This window comes from Glycine max, chromosome 19 (genome assembly GCF_000004515.6).
Source record: "Glycine max cultivar Williams 82 chromosome 19, Glycine_max_v4.0, whole genome shotgun sequence".
Taxonomy (NCBI): Eukaryota; Viridiplantae; Streptophyta; class Magnoliopsida; order Fabales; family Fabaceae; genus Glycine; species Glycine max.
In genome coordinates this window covers 49,883,366-49,901,283 of record NC_038255.2, presented here as the reverse complement: position 1 = coordinate 49,901,283, position 17,918 = coordinate 49,883,366, and the positions used below count along the sequence as shown (strand labels likewise).

Genomic DNA, 17,918 nt, shown 5'->3' with positions numbered 1-17,918 from the left:
TTAGTTCCAATCATATAATTATGAAATCTAATTGACTAAAATCACATAATTAAAATACTTTGAAGACCCAAATGGAAAAATTGAAATTTGGGTGTCTAAAATTGTTCATTTACAAAATTTGAGGGATCTAATTTACACAATTGAAACTTGAGTGTCTAAGATTGCATAAATGCATTACCCAGGTAATCAAAAATGCAATTAAGCCATAAATTTTATATCATTTCTTTCTTTGGAACATATTTTTTATTTGTTATTTTATTATTTATTATTTAACTGAAACAAACCTGCACTTAAAACAAATACATATACATCTAGAACGGATCTAAAGGCCCATTTATTTGGAAATAAAACAAGGCAGTTGATATATATACTCTTGTTTTTCACTAACTTACCTCCCTTCAGTATCTTTTTTCCAGAAACATCCTCAGTATAAATGCACCCCTGTAAGAATAAAACATGTAAGAATAAAACAAGTATGGTAACTTGGTTTCTTCATATTGTTGTAGGGGTACATTTATATAATGGATATTTTTAAAAAATAAACACATAAAGGAGGGGTAAATTAGTAAGAATGGTATATATATATATATATATATATATATATATATAGAGAGAGAGAGAGAGAGAGAGAGAGAGAGAGAGAGAGAGAGAGAGAGAACGTGGCTAATATGGAAAATCTTCTCAAGTCTTCCACTGTGAGAAACTAAGGTGGTCCCGTTAGATATGAAATGTTTTATAGTATAGTATGGGACTATTGTAGGACTGCCACACTGGATTACAATTAAAAAAATATACTATTATTATTATTATTATAGTTATCTCTTTAACTTTCCCAATTGTCGTGAAGTTTGGCAATGGATCACCGTCACCAAAGCCGATGGCGACACATCCTCTTTAGTTTTATTGCATGTTATCAGACCCACCAAAGAGGCGGTGGGATTTGTTGGAGAAGAAACATAAGAGAGATTAACTTTTTTTAGAAAAATAAAATATACAACTCATTAAAACTATCTTAAACAAACATCTTCACTAATTAAAACCAAACTGACCAACAAGACAAGCAAAATGGGCTCGCCCCACGTGCACCAATAAAAAATAGTCCAAACTCTAACATGTACTTTCGTCCATAAACATTCAAAAGAAACAAGCAGAATAAATAAATTATAAAAAATTAGGTGACCCAGAGAGATAATGTTATTGGAGTGGAGTAGAATTGTTAAGTACGTGATGAAGAAACTAATCTCATCAATCTGTTTGCACGCCTCCCTATTTGTTACACTTATCTCTAACTAAGATACAGCTTGATTTTGCGTCTCACTGACTTAGCTGCATAATGCACGTAAAACTATTCGTGTATTTGGACGGAGGTTGAGAAAATTTGATTTTGAAGTAATCTGATTTGACGTATGTTTGATAGTTTATGAATAAAATTTAGTATATAATTTTAAATTCAACGCAGAAATTATTAAACTTGTTTTAATTCATAATGAATTTTAGATTTAGAATCAATTTTGAATTTTTCTTTAACATAAATCTAAGCATATAAAAATATATCCAAAATCAATTATAAACTCAATTAATTCATAATTTTTTTCTAACATGATTCCGCACATATAAAAATTATATTCAAAATTAATTCTAAACTTAAAATTAATTCTTAATTTTTTTTCCAACATAAATCCAAACATATAAAAATATATCTAAAATTAATTTTAAACTAATAATCAATTTCACAAACCCAATCAAACACACACTAAAAATCGTGACTTAATTCAAACACGCTATTTGTTAGCTAAGTTAGAATGCGGAGTTTCCTTTCTTGCGTAGCATAATAACCATTGAACAACGAACAAAATTGGGACGAAGACAAGAAAAAAAAATTGCAATGTGTGGCATCCAAAATTGTTAAAGATTGTGTGCTCCAATGCCATGTGTCGGATAGAATACACACCAGCAACGCGAGTCACGAGGAAGAATCTGAATCTGTTACTGTTGCGTGTACCATCCCTTCTTCTCCTCTCTTCGCGACACTTCTTTAAGTTCTTCTTCTTCCCTGTTAGTTTTATTCAGCATCCACCACTTCCAAACTTCTACAAAGAAGAGAAAAGAACAAGGGATTCTCTTCATCCAAGTTCGCTAGTAGGACATATTGTAATGGCAACAGTGGAAGCATCCCATGAAGCTATGGCTACGGTGGCCAACAAGGCACCAATCACTGCTGAGAGAAAGGTCCCTGAGGACTTGGACAGCAAACTCCCCAAACCATGTAATCATTGTTTTATCCATTCTCTTCTTAATCCTTTTGCTTTTTTTGGTTTGATGAAATCAAAGTATATGATATTCTGGACACACTAGCTAAGATGTCATCTAATTAAGGGTCTCAAAGCAGGAAATTTTAATGGGGTTTGATCAAGATTGCCTTTTGCACTTGTGGTGGGAATTGGAGTTTTATTTTTATTTTTCTTTTTTTAATTCAGATTTGCCTAGAGCTTTGAGTGCCCCTGACACAGAGAATGTGAATGGCACGTGGGGCCACAAACACAACGACATGTCCGTTCTTCAGCAGCATGTATCCTTCTTCGACCTTAACAATGATGGTGTCGTCTACCCATTGGACACATATATGGGTACTCTACTCTCAATCTTGTTTATTGTTTCTATGCTTATCCTCATGATTTTAATACACTTCACCCAATTTTCTTTTAAATACGTGTCTATTGTTAATTTGATCAACAATTTTGAAGTATTAGTTTAAATACGAAGGAGACACCCTTTTTTTTTGTTGTTGTTTTCATGATTTTGTAGGATTCCGTGCACTCGGTTTCAATGTGATTCTTTCCTTCATATTTTCGATTGGTATTCATGTAACTCTCAGTTATCCTACTCTTCCTGTGAGTCACTCTTCACATGAAACTGACTTTAGTGTATTTGATTTACCTTACATTACGACTTCCACTTACTTGTTACATGTTCTGGTTTCTCACACAGACATGGCTACCTTCACCTTTTTTCCCAATTTACATAAAAAACATACATAGGGCAAAGCATGGAAGTGACACTGGTACCTATGACACAGAGGGAAGGTAAGTAAAATTAATAAATAGAACGACATGTTGATGCCTGTTTTTGGTGAATGCTAACATCAAGTATTGCAGGTTCATGCCAGCAAATTTGGAATTCATGTTCAGCAAGTATGCACGTGAGGTGCCTGATAAATTGACATTGAAGGAGCTGTGGCACATGACTGAAGGAAACAGGGTTGCATATGACTTCTTTGGCTGGTCCTCTATCTTTCTCTTTCAACTTTTTGCATACACACACATACATGTTGAGAATCTTGAACTGAAAATGGGTGAATTTTTTTTTTTTTTTAACAAACTACAGGGCTGCCAGTAAGTTTGAGTGGGGAGTTTTGTATGTCCTGGCAAGAGATGAACAAGGGTATCTATCAAAAGAAGCTGTGAGGCGTTGCTTTGATGGGAGCTTATTTGATTATTGTGCTAAAAACAGCAAAGGTGCTGCTGGAAAGATGGCTTGACAGTTATTGTTTTGTTCCCTACTTGGTGCTCTGCTGTATTTTAAGTTCAACAAAATTTGCAAAACAGAACTGTTATTTAGTAAAATTGTCTTGCAGTTGTATTGTATGTGTGTTGTTTTATAGAAGCCTAATTATTATTATGGTATATACTTTCTCTTTTATTAAAGAAATAATTACTTTTTAATCTAAAAATTAAAAAATAATTGACTTCTGGAATTTTTATGATTTGATTGAATTGAAAGAATGAAGAACACAATTAAACAAATTTAGAAAATTTAATTAATTAAAGTGTTTAGGTATCAGAATCTCCTTTATTCTTCCTAGAGGTAATTTCTTTCCCTTCAAAATATGTTCATATGATATGATTAATATTTAGTTTCTCTTATATTATTTTTAACCTTAATTCCTTGGACGGTAAGCCCTTTTCTCCAAATATGATCCTTAATATTGCTTGGGCGAACAAAATTAGTAACATGCATTAAGTCTAATGCATACACTCTATTCCTGTGCTTAAGAATTATATGATTATTGAATTGGAACGATCTAAACCCAAATTTCTCAAATGCAAGATTTAGATTATGAATCAATTTCTCAATGGGAGTCAATCATGGAAAGGCGCTATATATTCAATAACTTAATCCACGTAAATCAATTACAAAAAGTTCAAACCAAAGTTCATCCGAATCTAATCTTAAGGAAATTAAAAACTCAGAAGAGAGAGAAAACAAATCTATGAAAGAGAGACTTTATATAGCCACGAATCTTCAACGGTGGTTGTCATTTATATCTATTTTTTTCATTTTATATTTATTTTTAACAGACAATTTTATCAAAGAGTTTAATTATTATACAGTAGTATAAAACAATTTTTACAGTCATTTAGTTACAAATTACTATTTGTATAATTTTAAAATTAATAGGATAAAAGTTAAAAAAGTTATCATACATAATTATTTGTAATTAAATGAATATATTATAAAATTAATTTATATTATCAGTACATAATTTTTTTCTCTTTTATCAAGATATTTACAATTCTATAAATTAAAAAAATCAACTTTCACTCACCAACTAATTTTTCAATTTTAACTAACTTTTCGGTTGGTTTTATTAAATATAGACTAAGAAGGCAATTAAGATAATTTATACATAGGATGATGCCTCATAATCATCTGATCCTTGACTAAAAGGATGTTATCCAATCCTAATAGACTACAATAAAATTTCTGACAAATTCAAATTGAGTTCTATATGCCTACTTTGGGCAGGATGTTACAAATCAATTAACAACAAATGCCCAAAACATTTGCAGACAAAATTAACGAATAAAAGTCCAAATTACTCCCACCTGTACATCTAGACTCCTGAGTTTCTTAGTTTTCATTTTCAGCATTGTAGTTCCTTCCCCTAATGATGAATAGTAGGTAGGCAACGGCATCTTAAGCGAAGGCACCAAATAGATCAAAGAGTGCTTCACAAAAGACATCATTGGAGAGAAAATGTCAAGACTATCATCTAATTAAAATTAATAATTTGTACTAACATGATGCTTCAATATATGAACCAAATGGTGTTGAAATTACAGTTTGGATACATAATGGAAATAGAACAAGGAATTCCTCAAGAAATTGATTTGTTTCCCACCTTCGAGTGCTTCACTTCAATTGTTTGAGTTCAGACTTTCCTCTTGTTACATCAACCTGATTTTCTATTTTTCCTTTTCCTACAAGTTGAATCACCATAAATGAAAGTAGAAACTTCATCAGTCTTCTCATATTCTTTTAAACAATACAGTCAAAGACCAAAAGCCTCCTGAACATTATTTATTAGAAAGTAACAAACAATATACAGATAAAGCTTGATGAGAATGGAAAAGCCAGCCAAACTAAAAGCAGAATTCACCTACAAACAATATATAAGGAAAACACCACTTGTTTCATTGAACTAACCTTTTTGTTTCTTATCACAACAAAAGACGTACGCTTCCACAACAACACTGAAATGCTTTAATAGGATGGTCGTGATCAGCAAAAACAATACCATAATCCTGCAGATAATGTCATATAAGTATTATAGACCTAACACTAGAAAACCATGCCTGTGCCAAAACAAAAGAATGCTTTACTTGTCACCAATGTTGCAGGAATTTTTTTTGCCAAAAGCTCTCTAAAACCTTTTACGTTGCAGGACAATTTATAACTAAATGATAATGCAAAAACTCTTTACAACATTAGTGCATTAAACTAAATTCATAAACTATTGCAAACGCACAATAAGAAGTAAGTCTTAAATCGGTCCAATTGACTTACCCATGTCAACTCCTCATTTGCACTCACTCTCCTGTTGGTGAAGAACGCAAGCTGCACAAAAGGAACAAAACACAAAATCTAAGTATATGCCCGTAATTTAATTTTTGCTTAATAACAATGTTGGTTCTCCAGGTATTGCAATTGTTAGATTTTGACCCCTCTTTCATTCTATAAAATATATTTTGCTGGCATGGACTAGATGATGGTGGCAGCTAACATGTTGCTTGACACATGATGACGTCATGTTTGGTCTCACAAATGTGATATCATAGGGATTAAAAATGTGACTAAAATTGCACAGTTGCAATAACGGGAGGAGTTAATTCATGTAATTAGAAACTGAGATACCAAAATCACACAATTATATATTTGAGATCAAAAGTACAATTAAGCATTTAATTTTTATGGTGTTGCACAAAACTAAGCAAATCAATATCGTAAAAGAGAACTATGCAAATATAAAAGAAACTAATCATCACATGATAAAATGATGAGCACGACTCTCTATTTCAACAGGAATGTCTATGAGATTTGCATCATAGCATCTGCAATGACAAACACAGATCAATAATGGTTGGCGAACAGTACACAGTGAAAACATAAAACTGAACATGTTTGGCCATTAAAGATGCTAAAATTTTATCTGCTAGGTCATGCAAATAATAATTTTAAAAGATTACTTTTCATATTATCATTTTAGGCAGACATAACTTTTCTTTTTGGGTGTGAAAAGTGTTAAACTAAACTACCCAACAAGCATTAGCTCTCCCTGAAAAGGAGGTGATCCAGACGTACCTTCCAGTACAACTACCTTGTTACGACTTCACTCCAGTCACTAGCCCTACCTTTGGCACCCCTCTCCTTGCGTTAAGGTAACGACTTCGGGCATAGCCAGCTCCCATAGTGTGACCGGTGGTATGTACAAGACCTGGGAACGAATTCACCGCCGTATGACTGACCGGCGATTACTAACGATTCCGGCTTCATGCAGGTAAGTTACAGCCTACAATTCAAACTGAAGACGAGTTTTTGGAGTTAGCTCATTATAAGGATTTTTATATTTTCATCTGAAATTATTTTTACATTTTCAACCAAAGTTTAAATATATTTTTTGTCACTATAAGTCGGCGTTTTTCAATTTTTTATTCCTGTAAGTTCATTTTTTAAATTTTAATTCCACTACATTTATGTCTTTTCAATTTTGATCCATGTTAGATATTTTATTCATTTTTAATTATTATAAATTTTCATTTTTTCTAGTTTTGATCTTCGTAAGGGTGAACTGATGGGGACTATAATTTAGAATCTTACAAGGATCAAAATTGGAAAACACACATTTACAACGACTAAAAATTAACAAAATATTTTAGAGGAACCAAAATTGGTAAAATGCCTACTTAGATGAACTAAAATTAGAAAAATGAAAAGGCACTACCAAAAACATATTTAAGCCTTCAACCAATTAGGAATTATCTAAGGTATAACTTTTAAAAATAGTTATTATAAAAGTTAACAAAACTATCACACACGATAGTTTATGATTGGATAAAAAATTGATACATTGTAATTCTAATTTTAAATGGAAAATGCTATTGATGAATTTCAAAAAGGTATTATTCTTGGTATTTGGTTACCTATGATTGATGAGCCTTTCAACATTTCCATTGTTTGTTGCATCTAAACATAGTGCCTCCTCATCCTTTAACCCTTGTTTTGAGCCCCAGTCCGCATCAAGAGTTACAGGATATGTATGTCTCTCGTTGCCAATATCCTGCATAATCCTGTCGTATAACTCCGTATTGGTTAATATTTCTCCTACATATTCACATACAAAAGTTCCTTTTGGTATAGGCCCAGCCTTTTCCTTCACCAGTTGAGAACACCTGAAGAAGGCGGGAAGATGACGATGTATTCATCAATAACTAACATTCGTAGCGCTGATCAAACATACTTTTGATAACCAAACACGTCATGAAACTGAGTTTACTATCCAAACTGAATTTAGAGCACCCCAAACAAAACTCCAAACATGCTCTAAGTTGTAAGAGTATTCGGAGAATTGCTTACCTGCAATTTGCATGTTATACCCCGTTGCACTATCCGATTCCCACATTTCCTCCAACATTCCTTTATAAATTTCCTAACCATATGCCCCTTGCATCGTTCGGGCATGTACTCATTCTTGGACTTCTCCAAAGGGCATTCTTGACAGTACACATAATGATGATCTTGAGGTTCATTCTTCATAGACACACAAGCTATTAAAAATTCTTCTTTCAACAAACCTTGTGGAGTGTAAGCAAACTCTCCACCAGTTTCCTGAGCACATGGACAAGGCAATGGTGAGGAAAGACAGTTGCCTGAACAATCAGAACAGCAACCCTGATCATCCGAAATCCGAGCCAAAGAAATATTTACAATAGTACTTTGATATATTATATTACATGGTATGTAATTAAACTTTGGCAAGTCTTCACTACCAGTTTCATCTATTAATGATATTTTCACCTTTTCTGAACCTTTTGTTATGTCACGGATAAAACGAAAATGATTCCTTTCACCTTGATTAACATATTGCTGTGAATTGGCATGCTTGGAATTTGATCCCTTTCGATATCCCAACTTGAGATAAGACCTGCAAAGGTCATCCAATAGCTTTGCCATAGAAAATTGAGGCTCAAAAGTGTTGCAAGAGCGAATGTACTTCTTATCCATGAACTTCATAACAATATCCAAATTAGGAATACTAAAGTTTGGTTGTCCCAACGCAGAGTCAGAATTCAAAGATATTTTTACTTCTCCCAGACGTGAAGAACTAGCCATCGTAATATTTTCATTATAAGCTGTGGTATTATGCTTGCATGCTGATTTAACATCTTTACTTTTCATATCCTGATCCTGAGTTGACAGAGGTTTGACACAAAGATTTTGATCTGACGCATCAGATAAGCCTTGAGAAAATCAACAAAAAATTAACTACAACAAAAATCTTCAATTACTTTAAAATAAATTCTATAGATTAATTGTGGATCACTATAACTAAAAACGATACTCACCCAATTGGTTAGGGTTTGTTTGTTTGTGAATTTTGTTTTCCGTTCCCTGCGCACATAACCTAATGACCCAAAAATAGAAGGTTGACGCTTCCAATATAATGAAAATAACTATAACCCAAACAAAATGAGTTGAGAGACTTTTGACTTTTGAATTGGCACGACGGGTGAGTGAGTGGTTGTGATCATTGATCCACCACCGTAGCACCACCCCATTCAAACCATGTCGGCGGTTGCACCTCCGTACCAGCTCCTAGAAATCAACGTGATCTCGGCCCAAGAGCTGGCCCAGGTGTCGAAATCCGTTCGGGCCTACGCGGTGGCGTGGCTCCACCCAGAGCGCAAATTGGCCACACCAACCCCACCTGGAACGAGAAGTTTGTCTTCCGCGTCGACGACAACTTCCTCAATTCCGACAACTCCGTCATCATGGTCGAGATCTACTCCCACGCCTGGCTCCGCCAGGTCCTCATCGGCACCGTCGCCGTCCTGGTTACCAACCTCCTCCCTCCCAACCGCAAACCCAAGCTCCGCTTCGTAGCCCTCCAAATTCGCCGTCCCTCCGGCCGCCCGCAAGGGATTCTCAACATCGGCATCAACCTCCTCGACAGCACCATGCGGAGCATGCCGCTTTATTCCGAACTCAGCTCCTCCGCTGTGGGCTATTGGGACAACATCATTAAAAACAAAAACGCGAAAACCGAGGACGACGACGACGACAATACTCAGCATCACCACTTGCCCTTGGATTCTAGTCTTTTGACGCTACAACGTTGTCAGAGCGAGAAAAACGACTCCACCGTTAATGATTACGCCTACCATGGGAATGCAAAGCATTACGGTTACGATGGGCAGGATTCGGACGAGGGTGTGCGGAAAGGTGGCGTTTTCAACGAAGGCTCGCTTATTTCAGATGTGGGGCCCTAGCCGTCGGTGGTGGCGGCGGCGATCGCGAAGGGGTTGTTACCCATGCCGCCGCCTGCGCCGTGCACTTCGGAGATCTCGGGGATGGATGGGTGGTCGGAGAATAGCGGCACGGAGGGGATGAAGACGAAGATTGAGAGGTGGAGGAACGAGCTTACGCCGGCGTATGAGGACTACGACGATGAGAGGAAGAAGGTGATGAGGAAAACGTCGAAGCGCGTGGGTCAGACGTCGAGACGGCGTGGGCGTGGCGGCGGGCCGTGTTCATGTTTCGGGTCGGTGTTTGGGATTGAGATTTCAATTACTTGCGGCGGGGGGAACCGCCGGAAAGGACAGGGAGGTGGCAAGGGCCGTGTAACTACCGCGTCGTCTGAACTCACTTACGATGATTCCTATATTTGAGGAATGGGATATGCAGCTGTGAATATTAATTCTTAGTGCATGCAGGCTGTGATATAAACCTTGTCACGGAATGCTGAGATAGAACAACCTCATATCTCATCTATTTTTTTTATTCTTTTTTCTCCTCTGTATTTCTTTCGTCTTCTTTTCTCACATTTGACTTTAGACATTGTATATTTGATTCAATGCATTGAGTCATAATGGATTTTGTTTACCTACATGATTTTTCTTTAACAATTATTTTCGTGTAGGACGCTGCTAAATTTATTTTTGAGTATTTAAATTTTAATATCTAGTGTGATGAATATAAGTCAAACAAGTTAATTTTATCTTATTTGATCACATCATTTAATTTTAATTTTATTTTCAAGAATTCTTTTTATTTATGATATCAAGTTTTAATGAAAAATATTTTTAAAATAATTTTATTTTTTACTTGAGATTAATAATATTAAGTGATGTCAACTAACTTTTTTTATTAGTGTAAATTTAATTTTTTTTATACATGAGCTCTGACGAAATAATACACTCTAAGAAAATAAAGAGAATACATATGAGTTGAATGACACAAGAAAATGAAACATTTACATAAAAAATTACAATAAATGATTGAAAAAAATGACAAATAATTATTTTTATTCTTGAATGTGTAAAGCATTGATAAATTAAAGATAAAAATTCAAACTTTAGTCTCTAAAAGTGAAAAAAGTACAATAAATTTATTCATCCGTCAACTTTTATCTGTTACATTTAATGAAAGAGTTTGCGTAATACATTTAGGAATAAATTTGTCAACTCACTACACATACAAAGACGAAAATGACTATTTATTAAAAATATAATTTAATCTTCACATTTCCTTCTTTTTTAATCATTTTAAGCATAACATTACAATAAACACTTTAAAAATAGGAAAGCATACATAAATTAGAACAAACATAATAATATGCATACTATTTGTTAATAAACATAATCAGTTTGTTGCTATGAAATACAACATTAGGTAGTGATAAAATTAAGTTAGATTTCATTTTGTTAATAATTGTGGATTTTTATTTAAGTCTCATATTTTGGGTAAGGTATTGTTACATTAGAAGTTTCGGAGTAACAAACAAATTATGCTTATTAATCAATATTATGTTTACTATTATATTTGTTCTAACTTATACATGTTTTCCTATATTTTTATGTACTTATTATAATGTTGTGTTCGATTAAAACATGAGAGAAAATAAAGATTAAATTGTATTTTGAGTAAATAACCATTTTCATTTTTAAATGTGTAGAGTTTTAATAAATTTGTTTTTGAATGTGTCACGGATGCTCTTTCATTAACGGTCACAAATGAAAGTTAGTAGATGGATAGATTTATCACACTTTTGATAATTCTTTATGTAAATGTTTCATTTTCTTGTGTCATTCAATTCATATGCATTCTCTTTGTTTTCTTAGAATGTGTTATTCCCTCTAACCTCATATATATGAAAAAATAATTAAATTTATACTAATTAAAAAGTTAATTGACATTATTTAATTTTATTAATCTTAAGTAAAATATTACACTATTTTAAAAATATTTTCATTGAAACTTGACATCATAAATAAAAAAAAGTTATTAAAAATAGAATTAAAATTAAATAAAAAATGAGTTAAAAATAATAAAAATAAAATTAGTTAAATTTACTTATGTTTAAATCTAACCTATAATATCATTTTTTTTTATTAATATATGATTTCATGGGATGGGAAGTATTAATTGTACAAGGTATTTTCACACGTCTAATTTATTTTTCTTTAAAAAAATAATTATTGGTTTGAGATAATTTTAATGAGAAAATAGGCTAGAATGGAATCTACCACATGCTGGGATTGGGATGCTTTATGACGAGTCCACTTTTTCTTGTACTCCCCACATTTGAGATAATCTCAATCTTTCCAATTATCTAAGGGTTTATTTAGAATAACGTCATCCTTGAAATTGTAATTAATAATGCTCTCCTCTTCCAATTATTTTCCAGTAGATATTTGGTGCCAAATTAACGAGCGAGTTTGCAATTACGTTGAAGCCACGATTGCTTAATTATGACTCTTGTGATGATACGTTGGTTGCACATGACTCCTTATCTTCATCTCTCCTCTTTATCTTCATCCTCTGTAAGTTGCAAAAACACATCTCTGCTCTTTGCAATTTTTCTTCTTCTACATAATGTTGTGTTATAGTATACGTATTGGTTTGACAATTTTTATATGTCTGAAATTGTTGCTTTTTTTTTTATGTGATTTTTCAGAACTCAACGAAATCTTTCTTTTGCAGTTTTTATATGTTGTCTTAGCCAGTGTTTTGGTTTGGTAAGTGATACTACCATACAATATTGTCAGAGAAGCTATATATTGTTATAGTACTGCGTGCAAATAAGGCTTGAATATGAAGCGAATCATAGTATAAAGAGAAAACGAGAATGAAATCAATCAAGTGAAGTCAATGAATGCAATCAAGGAAAAATAATGGACAACATTTCAATGAAGGAAGCATTTACCCAAGGAATGTGAAGAACTTATAACTTAATTTTAGACGTTTCTATTTTTCTTAATTTTACTTTTCATAAAAACTAAAAACTGTTAGTACTATCAAAATCATTTTTTTTTTGGTGCGACTTCACTTTTTCTTAATAGCTAACCAAGCATATCTTAATGCCGAAACCAATTAACGTCTTATTTACGATTATCTGTTTTCCTAACAAAACAAACAGAAGGCTAATGGTGGGACAGGGACATGCATCCAAATTGACAGTGACATCCACAATCAGTAACCCACAAATAGACTTTTCAGTTTTGTTTTTGATTGATTCACTTCATTTCTTTTCTCTTGTCTGATCCATTATCCACTTCATTCTGGTCCAATTAAGTTGGTCGGAAACTCGGAATTTTTCACAGGACTCAACAAGTAAATCGTTGGATTAAGAAAAACCTAGTAAATTGGTAATCTTATGCTTAAATTTAATATTCATTTTCTAAATTCATATATTTTGATTTATGAAACTCGCATTCAATTTATTTTTTTAAATCAATAAAGCGAGATGTGAAAAATTGAGATGGAATTTATAAATTCGAGACATAATTTATACACATAAATAATTTTAAAATAAAATTAAGTGAATTTTTTTTAAAGAAATGATCTTCCTATTTACTCCTTAAATAACTGTGTTTATGTCTTTTTTTTATTTACTATACTAATTCAATCTTAAGCAATGAATTCCAAATTTTTTTCTTAAAAAATAAAAATATCTGTTCATATTTTTTTATCATGCAATTATCAATTAATACTAAACATAATGAAATATTTGTATATTAATGCTAAAATAACATTCTTTCCAAAAGAAAATATCATTTTATTCGTTAAATTAATTTTAGGACTTTTTTTTAATTTAAAAGTATACTAGTTTTCTTTTTCGGGTAGGACTTATAATAGGAATTATGGTAGACATTCACCTTAAGTGATTTGATCATACATGAAAAATACTTAGCCAATGTTGAGATTAAATCATCTGGAAAGCAGTCAAAATGATAGAAGTAGGGGTTGTAATTTTATTTTCCCTAGATCACAACCTACTAAATCATACCAATTTCACTCATATTAGGTAATTGTTAATCTAAGAGAATTTTACACAAATAAAAACAAATATGATTTTTTTATTAAATAAATTGTTATATCTCGTGTGAATGTAACATTAACATAATCTTATATGATTATATCATGATTTAAAAAATTATTGAAATCATTAAAGAAAAGTCAATAGTTTATTTATAAGTATAATTTATAACAGAACATTATAATATTTTTTATTCATGAAACCAATCTCATATAGCTAATAAGAAAAAACTTTGGTTGTTTGTTTATACACCGAAAAAAAACAATTGCATGTATTAGGAGGAAAAATATCACTTTTTTTTTTCGGAGGCAAACGTCCCTTAAATATATTCTAACAAAAAAGAATCAAAACATACATTATTTTTTTTATTGAACTAACTTCATCTACATATATACATTTTTGTATAATGCATAACACTAATTTGATTTTACATTAAATATAATGAAGAAGGGTAGTTGAGGTTTGAAACGTGCGCATAAAGGTTACGTCAAGACAAAAGACTGAAAGCAAATTAAATGGAGCATGTTTTTCTTCTCTCCGGTCTCCAATACTCTTCTCTTGGATCTCTGTAGTCAACGCAGTTATAAAGGGAAGAGAGTAGTACACGTCTTTGCCTTGTTTAAGTTGTTTTCCTTTGAACAACAAATTAAAACATCATTTGAAGCCAAAGGAAAGGAAAATCATTCTCTCTCTCTCTCTCTCTCTCTCTCTCTCTCCTCCACCGCTTGATTGAGAGATTTGGAGAGGGGGAGGGACTCTGAGGAATAAACCATCTCTCTACCTCTTTCTCTGCTGAGTGCTGACAGTGTTAGAGATGTTTGGGTGTGAGTGTTTTTGGTGGAACAGTGTTCCTGAATCCTACCCTTCTCAGCCAGAGCCCTTCTCTCTACCAGCACCTCTTCCACAATGGCCACAAGGTGCGTGCTTTTTCTTAGAATTCGTTTATATCTAAATACGTTATCTTTATCTGTTGGATTATAACAGCTATTCCATTGGTTTATGCTTCAGAGTCTTTCCTTTTTAGAGGATGATGGTGTGGTACATATAGAATTAGACCATGTTCTTTTTTCTCCTTATGCATTCAGCTATCAGACTCTCTCTCTTCATCTATGCAAGCAAGACGATCGAGTGATAGACAATTTTGAGTCATTTATATAAACAAAATATCAATATTGATCTTTTGAAAACAATTTACTGATATGAGTTTTTTTTTACCATTTACCATTCACCGATTAAAATTACATATTTAACCACCAGATTCAAAGAGAACATAACATGTCTCAAAGAACATGTCACATGTCATGATTTCCTTAAATCTATCCCTCAAACTATTAATTTTGACCATTCAATAATTAAAAGAGACCCATACTAGTAATTTGTTTTGAAAGAGACTCATAATAGTATTTTGTTTATAAAAATGACCCAAAATTGCCAATAACTAAGTTATTAATCCAAACAGATAACAAAACCAACTTACTTTTATATCTTTTGATTGAAAATCATGGATAATCCTTCTTGTTGTAATAATAGTCTGGAGGTACTTACGAGAAGATTTTACTGCATATTAGCATATAGAATTAAATTAATTAGAACAGAGATTCATAATACATGTCATTCTTTTATTTTGTCATCTTGCCTAGTATTTTAAGATACATTTATTTCTTTGCAAATAAAATAATAGATGGTACTGGATTTCTTAACTTTTGGGTTAAACATGATTAGTTGGCTTATCTTCAGTTCTTTCCTTTAACCTGAAGGCAGCGCACAGAGTGTCTTTAACGTGATATTAACTTATGGAGCTGAGGGTGATACACCGGGACTGATTGGACTGGTACAACTGATGGAATAATTGGGTTTGTTGTTTTAATGGGGTTATCAAGTTACCAACTAATTTAAAAAGAAAAATGTTGTGTCGTTGTCCTTGATTTCGCATGTTGTCTCACAAATCAACTCAGAGAAGCAGAGAACCACTCCTCCATTTTCTTTTTCTTGGATGTAAAATTGTGGCCATAGCATTAATCAATGCTCTACATACTGCTTTGCCTCAACAAATGGCTGAAAAAACTGGTTTTTGTTACGGAAAACAAAGTACAACATGACTTGCCTATTCTAGTTCTCAATATTTCTTTAATTATGTACTAGTATTCGACTTTCTATTGCAGTGCCATCAAATGTTTGTGGCGTAATTATATTCTTCATCTAAACTTGTGAATGATATGGTGTTAGGTGATGGTTTTGCTAGTGGAAGAATAAGCCTTGGAAGACTAGAAGTTTTAAAAGTAAGCAAGTTTGAGAGAGTTTGGAGCTGCCCAAGTTCGCATGGTAAATCACAGGGCTTTGTATTTTACAAACCTTTAGAGATTCCAGATGGTTTTTTCTGCCTAGGTCACTACTGCCAGTCCAATGACCAGCCATTGAGAGGGCATGTTCTTGTGGCTCGTGAAACTTGTTCTGAACCTGAACTTGAATCTCCAGCTCTTAAAAAACCAATTAACTACTCTTTGATATGGAGTGCTGATTCACCACATGATGGATGTGGTTATTTTTGGTTACCAAATCCTCCATTAGGATACAAAGCAATGGGCATAGTAGTTACCAACAAACCAGACGAACCTGAAGTTGAAGAAGTCAGATGTGTACGAGCCGATTTGACGGAAACATGCGAGACTTGTGATCTATTACTATCCATGAGCTCAAAATTTTCAAGAATTTCATTCAAGGTTTGGAACACAAGGCCTTGTAAAAGAGGGATGTGGGGTAGAGGTGTATCAGTTGGGACATTCTTCTGCAGCACCTATTCTAACTCTGAAAAAATAGCAGATATTGCTTGCTTGAAGAATCTTGACTCCACCTTACATGCCATGCCAAACATAAACCAAGTTCATGCACTCATCAATGAATATGGCCCCACTGTATACTTCCACCCTGATGAGATATACTTGCCATCATCAGTGCAATGGTTTTTCAAAAACGGAGCACTTGTGTATTCAAGAGACAGTGAGAAGGGTAAAGCAATAGATTACCAGGGATCAAACTTACCAAGTGGAGGAACAAATGATGGTGCTTATTGGATAGATTTGCCTACTAATGATGATGCTAGAAATAATGTAAAGAAGGGAGACATAGAGAGTGCAGAGCTTTATGTTCATGTAAAACCAGCTCTGGGAGGAACATTTACTGACATTGCTATGTGGGTTTTTTGTCCCTTCAATGGACCTGGAATACTTCAAGTGGGGTTGGTGAACGTTGAGATGAACAAAATAGGTGAACATGTGGGTGACTGGGAGCACTTCACGCTTCGCGTGAGCAACTTCACAGGAGAACTATGGAATGGGTAGATGCATTCGGTTTGGAGTTTATAGAAGGAAACAAACCAGTTGTTTATTCATCAAGGCATGGCCATGCAAGTTTCCCTCATCCTGGGAGCTACCTTCAGGGATCATCCACACTTGGAATAGGAGCAAAGAATGAAGCAGCTAAAAGTAAACTGACAGTGGATTCCAGCACCAGATACAAGGTTGTTGCGGCCGAGTATCTTGGTGAGGGAGCAATTGCTGAACCATGTTGGTTGCAGTACATGAGAGAGTGGGGTCCTACAGTTGTGTATGACTCACGTTCTGAAATAGATAAGTTGATAGACCTGCTTCCTGTGTTTGTTAGATTTTCTTTGGTGAATTTGTTTGAATTGTTTCCTACGGAGCTTTATGGTGAGGAGGGGCCAATTGGTCCAAAGGGAAAGGCCAACTGGGTAGGAGATGAAAAGTGTTACTAGTCCCTCCTCTTTGCTTCATCTATTCTTCTCTGTTACTCTGCTATCTGCCTTGTTAAACGGAATCAATTATTTTGTGTTGCAGACAGAGAATGAAATCTAAAACAATATCTGACCAAACATTCCAAATACTATTTATAGGATTTTTTTGAGGATCACAACTTCACAAGTGTTTATTAGTCCAAACTATTAACGGACCCTAAGTTAGGTGAGGCTTTAATTTTAATACGAGAATGCAACCAACTATTGTCTTTATTTTAATTAGAGAAATAT

General features: G+C 33.5%; 1 protein-coding gene and 2 pseudogenes across 1 annotated transcript; 2 read left to right on the top strand and 1 right to left on the bottom strand.

Moving 5' to 3' along the window:
- Window positions 1-1,863: 1,863 nt before the first annotated feature.
- Window positions 1,864-3,725, top strand: LOC100813066 (caleosin domain-containing protein). Its single transcript, NM_001361196.1, has 6 exons — window positions 1,864-2,266; window positions 2,478-2,627; window positions 2,806-2,891; window positions 2,989-3,083; window positions 3,156-3,281; window positions 3,385-3,725. Exons 1-6 carry the CDS (start codon window positions 1,930-1,932, stop codon window positions 3,536-3,538), a joined length of 948 nt encoding a protein of 315 aa, NP_001348125.1. The 5' UTR covers window positions 1,864-1,929; the 3' UTR covers window positions 3,539-3,725.
- Window positions 3,726-4,653: 928 nt separating this feature from the next.
- On the bottom strand, window positions 4,654-9,230 carry LOC100784550 (histone-lysine N-methyltransferase SUVR4-like; annotated as a pseudogene).
- A 5,262-nt stretch (window positions 9,231-14,492) lies between these two features.
- Window positions 14,493-17,729, top strand: LOC100812526 (uncharacterized; annotated as a pseudogene).
- Window positions 17,730-17,918: the final 189 nt, after the last annotated feature.